This window comes from Micromesistius poutassou (genome assembly GCF_964030765.1).
Source record: "Micromesistius poutassou genome assembly, chromosome: 3".
Lineage (NCBI taxonomy): Eukaryota > Metazoa > Chordata > Actinopteri > Gadiformes > Gadidae > Micromesistius > Micromesistius poutassou.
In genome coordinates, this window is record NC_140273.1 from 3,139,610 (window position 1) to 3,155,788 (window position 16,179).

The window sequence follows — 16,179 nt, forward strand, 5'->3', positions numbered from 1 at the left end:
CTGATGGCATGCAGAAAAATAAGATACTGTTGTTATGTATGTACTATCACCGCCTCCATGCTGGAAGCATATAGGAGCATTGGATTGCTGGTTATTATGATGGTAGTTTTTTTTGGGGGTCATTGTTTAGTAATTAATTTTGTAAGGATATGTCAATATGGGGGGGGGGGGGGGGTTGCGGTAGGCCTACTACAACTCCCTTGAGTCCTTTCCATGAGTATCGCCAACGAAAAATCCTATTGATGCATTCCGCATTCCCATGTCATACATTTGTGGATGTGAGTAATAAAATAAAATAAAGCAAACGTTATACTTTTGTATTTTTTTTTAAATTACAATTACAATTTGATTGTCTGAATGTAACCTGCGTCATTGTCTACGTAACTTTAATGCCAACTCAAACATGTTAATGCATAAACGTATAATTAGGCGATTGTTATGCTTTTCCCGTTTTACACTTCCCATGAGACCCAGACATTCATTGCGCTTATTCTCACCCTACGATGCCCAATCTCATCCACAATCGCACTAACCTCTACTCAACCATATCCATCCCTAACCATCTACCTGAAGTTAACTATTTATCAACTTTACTATCTTTCTAGCTGTAATGCATCATGGGAAATATGCGTCAGAAAAGTCCACAGCACGGCCGTCCCACTACTCCCCTGTCCGGTTCAACGGCATGTTTTTACGCTTGCGCCTTCTGCTTTTGTTCCGGGCACTTTGTGTGTATGTGCATCTGTGAATGAAACCAAACATCTGCGACAACCTGGGGAAACGAAGCTAGACCGGTCATGCCTCGGAAAAAGAAAAACGCGCAGAGCCCCGCAAGAGTTCCCGGGCTGTCAAACGACGACGCTCCGAGCAGCAGCCAATCCACTCGCGGATTGCGGGGATATGAGAATGCCATGGCGAGCAATCTGTCCTTGATGTCCAGATCTCAAAAAGAGGAAATCGTTAAAAACATGAAGGAGATGTTTTCACATTTGGACCCTGAAGTCATTTACATCGTGCTTTCGGAGTGTGGTTTTAAAGGTAGGTAACACAGTTCCGTGCCTGCCAACTTCAAATAGGGAGCTAAACAACTAGCTTGTTTGTTAGCATGTGGTGCAGTTGAGAGACGGGCTGTGTTTACATGACTGATGCACCACAAGTGTGGTTTATTTGTCGTTGTCTCGTGCTAATCATCATTATCTAGTGTCAGAATGGGGGGAATAAATGACCAAAGAAATGTGTCATTGCGTCTTGTTTAGTATTTTTGCACCTGTTAGTCGTTAACCTGTATTGACACTCGTGTCTCTGCGTACACATGCGATCTGCTCTGCTGCACAATAGTGTTCCAGTTCAACACGTGATCGATCAAAAGACCCATTGAATTTAAATGAATACTAATTTTACATTACCTAATGTATGTCGCATTTGCCACTATTAAAATGATGTTCAATTTAATTGAAGGCCTGTTTTTAATCATGTATTACTTGTACATTCTGTCCTTTTTGACTCTAATTTCTCTCCCCTTCTTTCCTGTTCTCTAGTGGACAATGCAATGGATTCTCTGTTGGAGCTCTCCGTAGCTGCAGAAGTTGTGGCCCCCTATCCCGGCCCTGCCTCGGGTTTCGAGCTCACTGCAGCAGCCCTCCTCAGTCCGCACCGCTCTGGTCAAAGCCCAGACTTGGATCCACCTAGACAATCCAAATCACTGACCTCTCTTTTCCCAGCATCCCATTTGACAGAGGAAGTGGAAGGAAACCTGTTGAGCTCTCAGTTCTTCTCGGCTGCTGCCGCCCCCCTGTCCTCTTTCCCTCCCCCCCCAATACCACAGCATGCTCTCCCTGAACTTCTCCAGTCCAGCCTGGAGCCTGTAACCACAAGCACGGGCACATCTGGAGCCCCTTCCCCGATTGACAAGCTCAGTTTCTGGGAGGGGAAGGATGTCAAGAAGGAAGAATCGTTGCTGAATTACAGTCATCTGATATCTCCACCTGATTCAGCTGGGGCCAAAGCCAAACCAACCGCTTCTTTGGATCTAGTGGCTACCGGCCGGCCCTCGGCGTTCCAGGTCTATAAAAAGTCGGACGCTGCGTCCGAGAGCTCACAGAGCATGCCCTATGCAGACATGGGAGGATTGGTGAGATCGAAGGTACTCCCACAAACATGGCAACCGTCGCATTGGAACCCTGAGGTACCAGCATTCTGTCCCCCCGTCCATGGTAACCAGGGCCCCACTTTCATCACCCCCGTGGCTCCCTCTGCGTCTCCCTGGGACAGCCGAGTCAGACCCGCTTCCCATTGGTCAAACCAATGGGCTGGCCACCGAGGGTCTCCTAAACCGCTGGATACCATTCCTAAGTCGCGGGCGCCACCTCCTGCACCAAGGGGTTCTGGCGCCCACAGCCGGCTTCATATCGAGGGGAAGGTACTAGTGCTTCTGCGCGGAGCCCCAGGGTCCGGCAAGTCCACGTTGGCCCGGTCAGTATGATGCCACAGTGTCACAGGGCGGTTATTCGGCTGTTACCAAGTTGTAAATTGTTTGTTGTTGTTGTTTCTTTCAGGAACATGTTGGAACAGAACCCGGGTGGAGTGGTGCTGAGCACAGACGACTATTTCAGTCGCCATGGAGGTTATCATTTTGATCCGTCCGCTCTGGGAGAGGCCCATGAGTGGAACCATAAGAGATGTAAACACGACTGTCTCCACCGAATTGAATGAATTTGAAATGTCCACATCCATTGACATGAATTGGTCGTTGGCGTTGACTCATTGACAACAGCACTTCAGTTGTGATGTTTGTCTTGTGTCTCAACGGTGTCTCATTCTGTTCATCCCACAGCTCAGGAAGCTTTCTCCAGGGGGGCTAGTCCCATCATTATCGACAACACCAACATGCAGGGCTGGGAGATGAGGCCATATGTAGCACAGGTGTGTCCGCTACCAACATACACACATAACGGCTGTGTCGTTTACTCAATTTGTATGTCATTCCTATCCATCCTTTAATTTCACTAGGGCATTTCATTTTTGCCACTTTCATTGTTTTGACTAATTTGAACTGTTGTTCTATTATGTTATATAATATAGAAAAGATGAAATGGAAATAGAAAAGGTGGTGAATTTGTATACATTATGGAAGTTGCCTGTTTAAAAATAGGTTTTTAAGGTCTGGGTCAATGTGTTCTACTAGGCATTGAGACATAACTTCAAGGTACTGTTTCGGGAACCGGATACTTGGTGGAAAAACAAGCCAAGGGAACTTGCGAGGTGAGAAAAGTGAAGAAATGGAAATATGGCATCTATTTCAGGTTGTTGTGAATAATATAACAATGAGAGGATTTTACGTGGTTAACGCCTCTCTCTGTATTTTCTGCTTGTGTGTTCTCATGCATGTCCAGATGTAACAAGCATAATGTGCCAGTGGAAAAGATTCGTCGTATTCTGGATGGCTATGAGCGCTTTGTTTCCATCCAGTCCATCATGGGTTCCCAGTCCCTCCAACAGTGAGTGTCATAAACTCCGAGCTCATCGAATGTAGTAGGCCTGATGTACAGTAGTAATAATCAGTCTGATACACCTTATGTGGTTCAATTCAACACCAATACCTTTTTTTTTTTTTTTTGTTCATTATTATTTTGCATACCAAAAGTAGGAATGTTGGCTATATTTGCTTTAATGCTGCTATAGTATGGGACTAGCATTTGTTAAGTCCCATAAAATCACTGGACATTACCGGTGTAAATGTATCACTGACTAATTTATGATTTAAATATATAACTGACATATGTGTATACATGAAGCATCAATAGGCTACTTAGACATTTCTGATCCAAACCGTTGATAAGTTTAACTTTAAAGATTATATACAATTATAATCAAATTCACAATTTAATGATATTTGGCCAAAACTTTGCCAAACTGTATATCGTCATAATATATGATGTTTTTGCAAGTTGTCATCAAAATTACCTCAAATTATATTGTGTAATCATTTATGATTGGTTTGACGATAACTTTTAGTTTAGTAGAGTACAGCTTCCATCCCTAACTCTAACTGATATGTGGTCTGTTTTTTTTTTTTTTTTTAGACCAAGGTCATCAGAAACTCTTTGCCCGGACTTGGTAGTAGAGCCTGGATTTGCTCAGGGAACTGAAAAGCCCCACCCCTACATATTTTCTTCACTTCCTGATGTGTCGTCTATTGGGCCTACCAGGGAAACGATCATGGCAGCACATGGTAGCCAGCACTCCACCGAAAAGGCTGATGGCGACGACGAGGACATGGATTTACTAGATTTGGATATGGAACTGGACGCTCACCTACAACGTAGCCTTGATCAAGGAATACCTGACTGCATTGTGGAATCGGTAGTGAATGTAGATCAGCCCGATGAGGAATTGCCCGTGGCGTTCTCTGAGTCTATAGGGCAGAGTGTTCGGAATGAGCAGGGAAAGAGAGCGGCTGACCTCAGTGGGTCTCATTCAGCTGAGCTGGGTGGAGATCCTGTCCCCCCAGGAGAGGTGGAACAGATGGCCGTAGGAGGAGATGTGGGGGACGTCAAGCACAGGCCAGAACTTTTAGATTTTGTTGGGGACTGGCCTTCGGAGGAGGCCATGGAGCAGCGGCAGGCGAGGAGAAGAGAGAAACAGCGGGACAGGGAAGAAGAGGGTGGCAGGGCTGTCCATAAACATGGCAGCAGAATAAAGGCCAAAACCGGCCCTGATGTGACAGAGTTTCAGAAACTCCTTGATCTAATTCAGACAAGCGGTGACCTGACACAAACGGCCTTTCCCCTGGCCCGCTCCCTCTCTGCCAGCTCTGGAGACCGGTCGGAGAGAGAAGGGGAGGCAAGAGGTGGGGCTCAAGGGTCCAAAGGTGATGGAATTAATGAAGACTCTGAGCACAACATGAACCGGAGTGACAGTGTCAGGTCTGAATTACCTGACTGTGTGCTGGACTGGAAGGCAGACCTTTCCTTGTTAGTAAGTGAAGCACCTGAAGCCATTTTGATTGACTTAGGTGGGGGGGCTGTGGAATCTGTGGAAAATAGTAGCAGAGAAGAGATTGATCTCAATCCAGAGGTTTGTAAAGACATAGTGACCGTGTCAGAGTCTACGGACCCCAGTGCCTGTGTTTCTTATGCTAGTGCTGATTTACTGAAAGCCTCAGGGATTGTGGAGGCAAACGTTTGCCAAGACAGAGTGGTTATCTCTAATATCGAGGTTGGAGCAGGGACTACTACTGATAAGGTCACTCATCGGACAGATAGTGTTAGCTCTCTGGGGGAAAACAGTGGTGAAGCTTTTGGAACCCCTATCGGTGAAGTGGGTCAGAGTCCTGCCTCAGAGGGCAGCGTTGATGCCAAAGGCAGCACATTCAGCGGGGGCAGTCAGGAACGCAAAAAGGGTCGTAGGTCAGGCAAGCTTTGCAAACTAGCCCTCACCTTTACTCAAAACTGCCCTTCCCCTGCTCCTCAACCCCCAACTGATCCCAGTCCAAATACTACTGCTCCAGGACAAAACACTAGTCATGGTAGCATTCCATCAGACATTGTTTTCACCACTAGTCCAGATTGTAACTCAGGCCTCAATTCTAAAGGCAGTCATGAGCCATGCCCTGACCCGATCCCTGACCCTCAGACCAAGTCCCAGCCACAGTCTGACCCCCTTAGCCTGGGAGACGATGGCTGTGCCTCCCAAACAGACCCTCAAGACTTTGCTTTCCTCTGGCGCATTGATCAGCACCCAAGGCCTGATGACACGGCGGTCAGCATGGGGGTCCCCCCCAGGGACATCACCGTCTTGACTGGCGACCCTTTCCGCTTTGTCCCCTCTGTGTGCGCTGCAGTTTCTGCAGCGACTGCAGTCCACCCACTCGGCCACTGCGAGGTGCCATACCGCATGGGGCACGAGAAAGGCACACAGGTGGAGGAGATGGAGGTTGGGGTGGCCAGAAGCCGGCTGGAGAACCTGCGCATCCTCAGCCGTCACTTTAAACTGGTGAGCTTCGACATTTTGGAAGACCTCTATGACAAGTGTCATCAGGACTTGGAGTGGACGACCAACCTGCTATTGGACTCTGGGGAGAGGTTCTTCAGGGATGACGATGGCGAGGGCCAGGGATATGTCTGGGGGGAAGACGAGCAGAGCTTAGCCACGTTATGTGACACTTTGGAGAGGGATCTTCACATCGGGTTGCCATCTAGTGCAGATGACGAGGGGGACCTAGGTGATCGGCCGACGTCAGGAGCACTGCTTGGTGGGGAGGACCCTCACGAGGTAGCCAGTGCAGAGGGGGGGAGTGCGCTGCTCAGAATAGTGAATGAGTTTGGTGAGAAGTCTCATTCTAGCACTGAAACATCAGGGGCACGGTTGAAGGATATCGGTGCATCGAGGACGACAAATGAGCTCTCAGGGAGTCGTGGAGGACTTTGGTCTCAGGATACAACCACAAATGAGGATCACGTTGGTAGAAGATCCAGCCAGAACACATCCCCTCAGCCACTGCTTACACTGCTGAGAAGGGGGGATGAGACGGAAGGAGGCTGGGACGTCACTGGACAGGAAGGGAGATCAGAGCCCATCAGTGAGATGCACAAGCTCAAGAGCTCCGATGACGAGGTGGCATCATTCGAGAACCTAGGAGCCAAGTACGGTGGAGAGGAGCTGTCCGACATGGACGAGATGACCCGGCTGCTCCTCGTGGAGCTCGAGGAGTCGGACAAAAGGGAGGAGGAACAGAGAGTGGATGAGCAGAACTCAAGAAAGCTCCTGGAGGAGAACCGAAGCCGGCACCTGGATATCCGGAGTCTGGAGCTGACGCTCCCCACGGAGCTGGCCATGCAACTGACTGAGCTCTTTGGACCCGTGGGAATTGATGCAGGTAGCTATTGGCTCACGCAAAACACCCATGCTCCTAACACGCATGTACCCATGGTAACGGGTGCACATCAAGGCAATTGAACATGCTGAAAGCAATCGTCTTGGTATTGATGGTTTGTTATTGCTGTTCACAGGGCATTGGCCTAACCTTGAATTTAACATGTCTGGTTCAATACTCTCAGGTGCATGTTCTAGAGATGACTATTCTGTGCATATGGATCTCAACCTGGCCAAACTGCTCCACCAGAAGTGGAAGGACACAATCCAGGTGAGTCTGAACAATGGCATTCACTGATACATCTAAAGTTGACGTCAGTTGACACCTTATGTCATCTGTTACTGGCGTATTGCACGTCTACTCTGTTGTTATGTCTGACTGACATTTAAGCTTGATTGACAGGAAAGCCAGAGACAAGCGGCGCTGTCTTACCACCTGCTCCAGGAAAGTAAGTAGATACTTGATATACCTGTTTCAGAACACAAAGACCCTGAAGCGTCTGTTTCACGCTTACCCTCAGCTTGCATTCATGCTTTTTGTTGCAACCTTTATGGGACGTTATGATTGACACAAGCCATCTCATTGTGTATGTAGGCTCATCTCATTGGGGCGAGAGCCAGACAGCCAGCTCTGGAACCCAGCCAGCACACTTTCTGATTGGGGCAGATGGGTATGCGTCACTTGGCAGCCAATCAGAGGCCCAGGCCGACTTCCCAATCATGGACCATTGGAATGTGCCTCGCACTCAGGTGTCCCTCAGGGACATTATGTCAGAGGAGCACGCTCGACAGCAGAAAATGGAGAAGGTATTACATATACACGCCCTTAGATAAATCAACATGCTTTTCAAGAGTATGTCATTCACCCATAACCGCTTAAATCGACCGCCGACGTTGTTGCAAAAGGCATTATTGTACATGACATTAAAGGACCATACAGGTGGATTTTCCCTCATTCGTTTTTTAGGTTTGTGTTATTTTTTGTTTTTTAATTTTATTCAAGTTATCCTTTAGCACCAGCCTTCTTACCTTTGACCACCATTCATGTTAAAACGGAAACGACCAGAAAGAGTACATCTTTCGAGGTTACCTGATTGGCCAATGCCCTTTTCCTCTCGCTGATTACTACGTCTACTACTGTTCATCTCCCTTCACGTACCCCCGACCTCCCCGTTCCCCCAGACGAGGCAGAGTCGTGCAGACCTGGACCTGCGTGACGGGGCCACGCTGCTGAAGGAGAAGCAGCTGTACAGCCTCTTCCCCGGCATCGACCGCCACTTCCTCCACGACATCTTCAGAGACCACAAGTGAGATACCCCCTCCAGAAAAACCAACCATATCACTCTAGACCCATTTAGTGTATTAATGAATTAATCATTTACTCCTGGATTCATGGTTAAGGTCTTCGTGTAGTTCTATGATATACGGCATACTTGATTGTGTGTGTGTGTGTGTGTGTGTGTGTGTGTGTGTGTGTGTGTGTGTGTGTGTGTGTGTGTGTGTGTGTGTGTGTGTGTGTGTGTGTGTGTGTGTGTGTGTGTGTGTGTGTGTGTGTGTCCCCGTCCAGCTATTCTCTGATGGAGACGGAGCAGTTCATTCGTTCTCTGCTAGATGAGGGTCCAGTTAAGACGGTGGTGGCCCCTGAGTTTCCTCGCACAGAGCCCTACCGAGCACCAAGCAAGGAGCGGGAAAAGGTACACACACACACACACACACACACACACACACACACACACACACACACACACACACACACACACACACACACACACACACACACACACACACACACACACACACACTTAATATCGGTGCCATTCACACAATTCATCAGTGTCCCTTGGTCGTCTTTGTTCTCTTTGGGAGGATCAGTGGATCCCTTAGACATCATCATGGCCGCTGAACACCTCGGTGTCTCTTCTACCCCTGATCCCTGCAGAGGCCCAAGCTCCCAGACCCTGGGACCAGTCAGTTCCAGGACACGGAGGACCCCGAGTACGAGGACTTCAGGGCGGAGGCCAGCCTGCAGAAACGCCGGCAGATGGAGAACTTTGCCAAGGCAGCTGAGGCCTTCAAGCAGGGGAAGAAGGACGTGGCCTCCTTCTACGCCCAGCAGGTAACGGAGCGGAGGTTTGCTGCCCGGTGTGGCGTGTGTGTGTGTGTGTTGATGACGGCTTGTTGAAGCAGCCTCACCTGGCCATAGTCAGACCGACTGGACTCTGGGGGGCCTCTATGAATAGTCAAATCTCCTAACCTTTATGCCTCCTTTCCTTAACCTTTGTGGAAAGCGTCATCGGGTCAAGGAGAGATGAAAAGGTGCTTCCTTTCGAACATAGGAAAAGACCGCACTGTTTAAAATGAATTGGACTCCACTTTCCTAACCGACGTCATTGCGCGACGCCAGGTATTGCTGACCTCTAGCGTCTCTAGCGTAAAACTACAATTTTCCGAAGATTGACTACAACAAGCGCTCTTTGATCCATGCGTTCTTGTCGTATCGAGGTTCAATCAGGTTATCGCCAACAGTGAGAATCACTTAGGTCGGATTTGGCCAACGGGAATATTTGAGGCCACTTGAATCCTAATTCACATGTGAAATAAAAGAGGCTAAACTTATGTTGATGTTGAAATTAACTTCCCCCAGTAGTCTTTCTTAAATGTGAAGTTGGCATTTTCTTTTCTTGTGGTGTATATTATGTGCTTACTAACCAGCAATAAATTAATTCATTTCGTTATCTCCTTTCCTTTCGTAAAGGTTGATGAATGGAGTACATTCCTCTCTGCATTGCAGAGAAAGAACCTGATTACAAGATGATTTACAGTACAATATCACTAACAGACAAAACCAATCTGTATCTTCTAACTAAGCCAATTAATAACAAAACAATGATTTGTGTGTTTAATAAATGCATCATAATGGCTTACAGCCACTCAAAATCTAGCTAGCCCCCCTCTTGTGTGTGAATCCAGCCTCCGTGTCTCTGCCTAGCTGTGCATGTGGCCCGTCTCCACACGATGTGTGCAGCCATCCTGTAAAGCCAGGTGGAATGGAGGCCAACGGTGTACAGTCGGAAATATGACGACTCAGCAAATGGAACACAGAATTGACTCATTTGGTATGAGTGTACTGACGCCTACATCAACAAACCCTGTGGGTTGACGTAGGTGTCAGTACTACTACTTCTGTGTGTGTGTGTGTGTGTGTTAGCAGAGGCTCCACCTGTTTGGTTGTGGTTGTCTTGTTCCAGTTGATTGTATTTGAACGGCCTCTATCCCCCCCCCGGCCTCCCACAGGGTCACCTCCACGGGCAGAAGATGCGGGAGGCCAACCGGCGCGCGGCGGTGCAGATCTTTGAGCAGGTGAACTCCTCCCTGCTGCCCAGGAACATCCTGGACCTCCACGGCCTGCACGTGGACGAGGCGCTGCAGCAGCTCGGACAGGTCCTGCTGGACAAAACCACAGGTGTGTGTGTGTGTGTGTGTGTGTGTGTGTGGTCAGCACAGCTAAAGAAACCTACTACCTAACCTCAAATAAAAACAGCCATATAATTCCTTCCCACATTCATGACGTTGACATTGATCTGTCTTTCTCTCTCGGTCTGTCTGTCTTCCTGTGTCTGTCGGCCTGTAGAGTACCAGCAGGGTTCATGTCAACCTCAGCTCTCCGTCATCACAGGAAGAGGGAACCACAGCCAGGGGGGCGTGGCCCGCATCCGCCCCGCAGTCATTGACTACCTCACCAACAAGCACTACCGGTACGCACCCACACAGCTACACACACACACGTATAGTGAAGCCCCCCCCCCCCGCCCCTTACCCCAGATCCTAACTGCTCCCCGACATCTGCCTCTCAGGTTCAGCGAGCCAAAGACGGGGCTGGTTTTGGTGTCCCTGAACTGATCCGAGCTGAACCACGTGCTGCCTATTGAAGTGGACCCGTGTATGACACACTACTGCTGCAGCTACAAATGGGACTCCTGGCCTCGCCTCTGTAGGAGAGGATTTGACCACTTGTCCTCTGTCTCGTTCCCTTTGCTTCTTACTTAATTTGTAGTGGAGGTCACCCCTCCGGCCCTCACTTCACTGTCTCTTCATCGCGCTATCAGCTGCCTTAATCAAGAGCCTTACCGGGGACGTTGGAAGAGGTCTTGATGTACATATCTTAAGAACCACAGAATTTGGCTTTTTTTCTAACTCGAATATAGGGAATTTTACCCTTGAGGTTTTATAAATGTAGTGGTTGGTTTTATTTTTTAACCTTATTTACTGAGAATATTTTTTAGAGATGATTATTATAACGTCATGTGATTTATGGGGTCCACATGATTAAATATCGTGGGGTGAATATTAATCTCTTGAAAGTTGTATCAGAAATTTAAGTAAAAGAAAAATGTTTGTGCCGAAGAAGCTGCTGCTAAAATACTGACTCAGGTGACAATAATTATTATTATTTGTGCTTTTAATTCCTGTATTATTATTATGGCCATATTAACTGGTGTACCTTAGTGACCTTTATTCATAGATAAACTGATGACAATTTCAGAATTTGTGCATACATAATTCCAAGGTATGAAGATGCATTTTTTATTTTATTTTTGTAGTTTGTTATGATGTTCTCTCAAGGTCCTACATTTACAATCAATATTTTATTAAAGAGAAATGTGTTTTTAATATTGTGTGTGTGTGTATGTATGTAAGATTTAGCAGATTAAAATGATTATCCTGCCTCATTTTACATTTTTTTGTATATCGCGCAGACAATTAGTTGGCCTAATATATCGTTCTTACCTAAAGATACATCAGAGCGTTTTAAAACAACGCTGTGGGTGGGATGAAGCTCAGTAGGCTGGTTCCACAGAGCGGATGTGGTGGAGAGGTAAGTGTGTTCACTGTCATGTCGCACCCATTAACTAGGTGGTCGCTTAGGCGGGTTGTGATCACACCGTTTAGATCGGTTTCACCGTTTTGTGTGTAACTTCGTCGCGGGTTCGGTTATTTAAGCCCACTATAAATCGTAGGCCTGTAGTTGCATAGTTTAACATTTCTTTAAAGTACCGATGTGTGGATGGAAATGGTTTCTTTCCAAGCTTTCAAGTTCGAAGACTGCGATGAGCTCGACGACGGAAACATGGTAAAAAAAAGTGAGCTTTTACATTAATTATTACGTTGAGGATTTCAGATTTGTGCACTATGCAACGTGATGGAGGGAAGTACTGAAACAATAATCTTAAGGCCTTTTTTGTTTTGTTTTGCTTACAAATGCAAGATATATCTTATTTTCTACGCCTATATCTGCCGCTTAAAAATTCTTCTTTAAATGGTTCATCACCTGATGGCGATCTTTCTCTGAAGATGTAGGCACACTCTCATTATACTATTTATACTTTTTAAGTATTTCAACTTCGAAACTCTTAAACTCTCACAACACACATATGGACATTTTCTGTCTTCTAGAATTGGTGTGTAAGTAAGTAAGTGTGCAACATCGATACCATCAAAATCTATAAACTATCACAACTCCCACAATATTTGGACCAGATGATAAACATACACACTCCTCACAGTGATTACTAATCTCAATTACCTAAGCAATGGTGTTTCTACTTCTACAAGAGAGTGCTGAAAGTTCTCTAGACACACACCCACATTGAAATCTAAAAATCTGTTTCATTTCATGTACACTACTCCAAGGGGTAGATTATTTTGAATTCACTGACATTGTCGTCTCTATTTCCTCAGTAACTTCCCCCGGAGCTGACTGAACAGAAAGACTTCTATCTTACGTCTCTACCGTCTACATGAGACTCCAGGAACTGGAAGATGTGTTGAGCAACGTGTGGATGTATGAAGCACCATCTCTCAATACCGGACATTTGCTTTTTCAATCTCACAATACATTCACCCAGACAGATAACTAAATCAAAGACAAATATTAGTATAACCTTGTACGCTACTTAACAGCTACAATGGACTTCCCCTGGTGTGGTTATTACCCCGGTGGAGGTCACCAAATCACCGGAAGTGAAAACTACAAACCCACCTCATCGTGCTGAGAGATCTCCACTCAGCGACCGCCACCCGGGAACCAGGCGTACGTTTTCCCAGAGCGCGAGCGGAAGGCGCGGCGCCGGAGGCCATGAACGGCTCGGCGGGCCCCTCGGTGAAGTGCGTGCTGGTGGGGGACTCGGCGGTGGGCAAGACGGCCCTGCTGGTGCGCTTCACCTCGGAGACGTTCCCCGACGCCTACAAGCCCACGGTGTACGAGAACATGGGCGTGGGCGTGTACATGGACGGCGTCCAGATCAGCCTGGGCCTCTGGGACACGGCGGGCAACGACACCTTCCAGCACATCCGGCCCATGTCCTACCAGCAGGCCGACGTGGTGCTGCTCTGCTTCTCCGTGGCCAACCCCAGCTCCCTGGCCGACGTGCAGCACAAGTGGATCGCCGAGGTGCGGCACAACCTGCCCGCCGTGCCGGTGCTGGTGGTGGGCCTGCAGACGGACCAGCGGGAGGCGGGGCTGCGGGGCCCCTGCGTCGTGGCGGGCGACGGCCGCCGGGTGGCCCAGGAGGTGCAGGCCAAGGGCTACCTGGAGTGCTCGGCGCTGGCCAACCGCGGCGTGCAGCAGGTGTTTGAGTGCGCCGTGCGCACCGCCATCAACCAGTCCAGGAGGCGGGCCCGGCGCCAGAGGTTCAGGATCGACCAGTGCAAGGTGTTGTGATGCTGGGTGGACTGGTGGGACCGGAGCGTCAGGTGGGACTGGACCGTCAGGGCGGGGGCGGAAACCACGGTTGTCAAGGGGCGCGAACGACAACAGGAACTACGAGAGCAGTGTTTTGTAGCTGGTTGATCGTCACTGGGTTTTCAAAGTCGTGACCCCAGGGATGGAGGGGTGAAGAGACATTAGAGATGTAGAATCTGTGGAACTGAATAGTGAAGGAAAACGCAGACGTCCTGTGACTTGGAGGGATGGAGGACTGTAACCTGCACTGGAACTGGCATCGGTTTGCACAGACATGGCGGGGTCTAAAGGAGTACGTTCTTGAGCCAGAGTGTGAATATAAATGGGATATGGTAGACGGGTGACGGCTTCGTGACCGTAGCTGTCGAGCACCAAGCCCTGCCATCTGACGCCTGGATGGAAGGGAGTTTAGATATGTACGGCTCTAGATGGTTTGGCTTACGGTCAGAATGGAGGATTCTAGGTTTATGCTCATTAGTGGAAGTGGTTCACCTTGAGGCTCTGTCTTTTTTGTGATGTTGCAGATGGCACTGCTAGACTAATGAGGTCATGGCTTACGTAGAGATTTTTGGGTTGGCTCATGTTAAGGGTCTGGGAGGCTTTTTTCGGCAATCCCAGTTGCACTCCGTTGTTAAAACTGAGTCGAAATCCAGAAACAAATTTTCTTTTTCGAGCTCACAACTCAGTGGGTCTGTGAGCAAGGCATGTCAGTGGTTAAGCCTGCTGCGATGCCCCTCCTATTAGTTATAACTCGCACATCAAAACTAACTGTTGGCCAAGTGTAAGCCCCGTATGCTAGGGCTGTTTATTGCTAAAACATAAGCCATTTCTCTGATGCTGTCTTGGGAACTTCTTTCAAAAATAGTATTTTCCCTCTAATCTAGTGCTTCCAAATATATTTTGAAACACACCCATTTCTAACCCTTTTCTTTTATTAATCCCAACTATTTACTAAATAGTCAAAGATATTCTCATTTAGTGTCCCTGTAAGCATTATCTCTTTCCTTCTTTTATTGAAAAAAAGGTGTAAAAGGCGCTCACATCAAAAAACATCTACTGAAAGGCTGTTAATATACTTGAAGAGAAAATGATCTTTAATTTATCAAAGAACAAGATGTGGTATGTAGAACATTTCAAGTATTGAAATCAAGTATTCTTCAGTACGGAAATAAAATGCTGTAAGTGTATTAAAATATTTCATCCAGTCACATCATTGTTGTTATCGTTTTGTATCATAGTTTTAATGTGTGTGTGTATGTGTGTGTCTTGACTTATTGTACAACACAAAGATACATACATACAATATACATTAGGGGTGTAACGATACACTAAAGTCACGATTCGGTACGTACCTCAGTTTTTAAGTCACGGTTCGGTATGTTTTTCGGTACAGCAGTTTTTGTTATTTTATTTTTATTAAACAATTAGATTTTGATTCGATTTTTGATAGATTTTTTTATTTTATTTTATTTTATTTCGGTACATACCGAAATGAAACGTCCATCGGACCATTAGACCCGTACCGAAACATTTTGGTTTGAATACGCGTATTGTTACACCCCTAATATACATACATTACATACACTGTACATACACACATCTGATTACACATGGGGCTTTTCCTCTCTTTCCCTCCCTTCTTCATAGGAAACTTTTATTTCTCTGTGCCAAACTGAACCCTACGCCCAGCCAGCTGCTGAGGGCTGCATTCAGATTCTCCCCAAGTAAGAGCTGTTTGATCTGCACTTAATGGAGCTTTGGGAATTTGCGAATTGGGGTTGTAAACTTTGGGAAGACTTTTTTTCGTATTTCATTATATTTCGTATAAATTATGAGCAAGTGAGGGTGAGTCTCTAGTTCACCTGAGACAGAGTGAGTATAAATCATTTTATTTCAAGCGAACCATTGTTTCTTATGACGACGGTTTCATCAGTCAGTTTGTCTTCACTCGGCCTGTATTTTGTTAACCCACTACCTCTCTCTCTCTCTCTCTCTCTCTCACACGCTCTCTCTCTCTGCATGCGGTGCAAGTGGCGCCATCAGGATAGTACATATCTTACATATATCTTACAGCCCTTCTCCAGGATAAGCTACGAACCTGTTAACCACAATCCAGCGCTCTGTATCTCTACCTCTCTCTTTCATCATACAGGCTCCGTCTCTCTACCTCCCTCTTCTCTTTCATCATGTCAGGCGCTGTCTCTCTACCACCCTCCCTGTCTCTTTCATCATGTCAGGCTCTGTCTCTCCCTAACTATTTCTTGATTGCTTTTTCTTTCTTTCCCTTCTGAAGAATATATTACATTTCTGCATTTACAGTCTCATTCACACACTCACTCACCCACACACACGCACACATGCACGCACTCACCACACACACACACACACACACACACACACACACACACACACACACACACACATACACACACACATGCACGTATGCACACAAACACAAAGGCACACACACAAAATAATTCACACATAGTCTACCTGTTTGCTCACTCTGTCACTCACATCCCTATTGTATTACACAAAGACTCTCTTTCACATCCTTATTTACT

The 16,179-nt window shown here is 47.0% G+C and overlaps 2 protein-coding genes across 2 annotated transcripts; both read left to right on the forward strand.

Moving 5' to 3' along the window:
* Positions 1-659: 659 nt before the first annotated feature.
* Positions 660-11,538, forward strand: n4bp2 (NEDD4 binding protein 2). Its single transcript, XM_084466087.1, has 16 exons — positions 660-1,038; positions 1,539-2,472; positions 2,556-2,680; positions 2,834-2,922; positions 3,185-3,261; positions 3,393-3,497; positions 4,083-6,877; positions 7,059-7,144; positions 7,277-7,322; positions 7,469-7,680; positions 8,056-8,180; positions 8,441-8,567; positions 8,813-8,989; positions 10,168-10,336; positions 10,505-10,628; positions 10,728-11,538. The coding sequence occupies exons 1-16, from the start codon at positions 798-800 to the stop codon at positions 10,771-10,773; spliced, it is 5,478 nt and encodes a 1,825-aa protein (XP_084322213.1). The 5' UTR covers positions 660-797; the 3' UTR covers positions 10,774-11,538.
* A 1,360-nt stretch (positions 11,539-12,898) lies between these two features.
* rhoh (ras homolog family member H) lies at positions 12,899-14,802 on the forward strand. Its single transcript, XM_084465555.1, has one exon. The coding sequence runs from the start codon at positions 13,010-13,012 to the stop codon at positions 13,592-13,594; it is 585 nt and encodes a 194-aa protein (XP_084321681.1). The 5' UTR covers positions 12,899-13,009; the 3' UTR covers positions 13,595-14,802.
* Positions 14,803-16,179: the final 1,377 nt, after the last annotated feature.

Excerpts from the sequence above, each read along its gene's own strand:
- n4bp2 (XM_084466087.1), top strand. The coding sequence starts at position 798 with ATGCCTCGGAAAAAGAAAAACGCGCAGAGCCCCGCAAGAGTTCCCGGG. Across the intron at positions 7,323-7,468 it reads TTACCACCTGCTCCAGGAAA|GCTCATCTCATTGGGGCGAG; the intron begins GTAAGTAGATAC and ends TTGTGTATGTAG. Across the intron at positions 10,629-10,727 it reads CTCACCAACAAGCACTACCG|GTTCAGCGAGCCAAAGACGG; the intron begins GTACGCACCCAC and ends TCTGCCTCTCAG.
- rhoh (XM_084465555.1), top strand. The coding sequence starts at position 13,010 with ATGAACGGCTCGGCGGGCCCCTCGGTGAAGTGCGTGCTGGTGGGGGAC.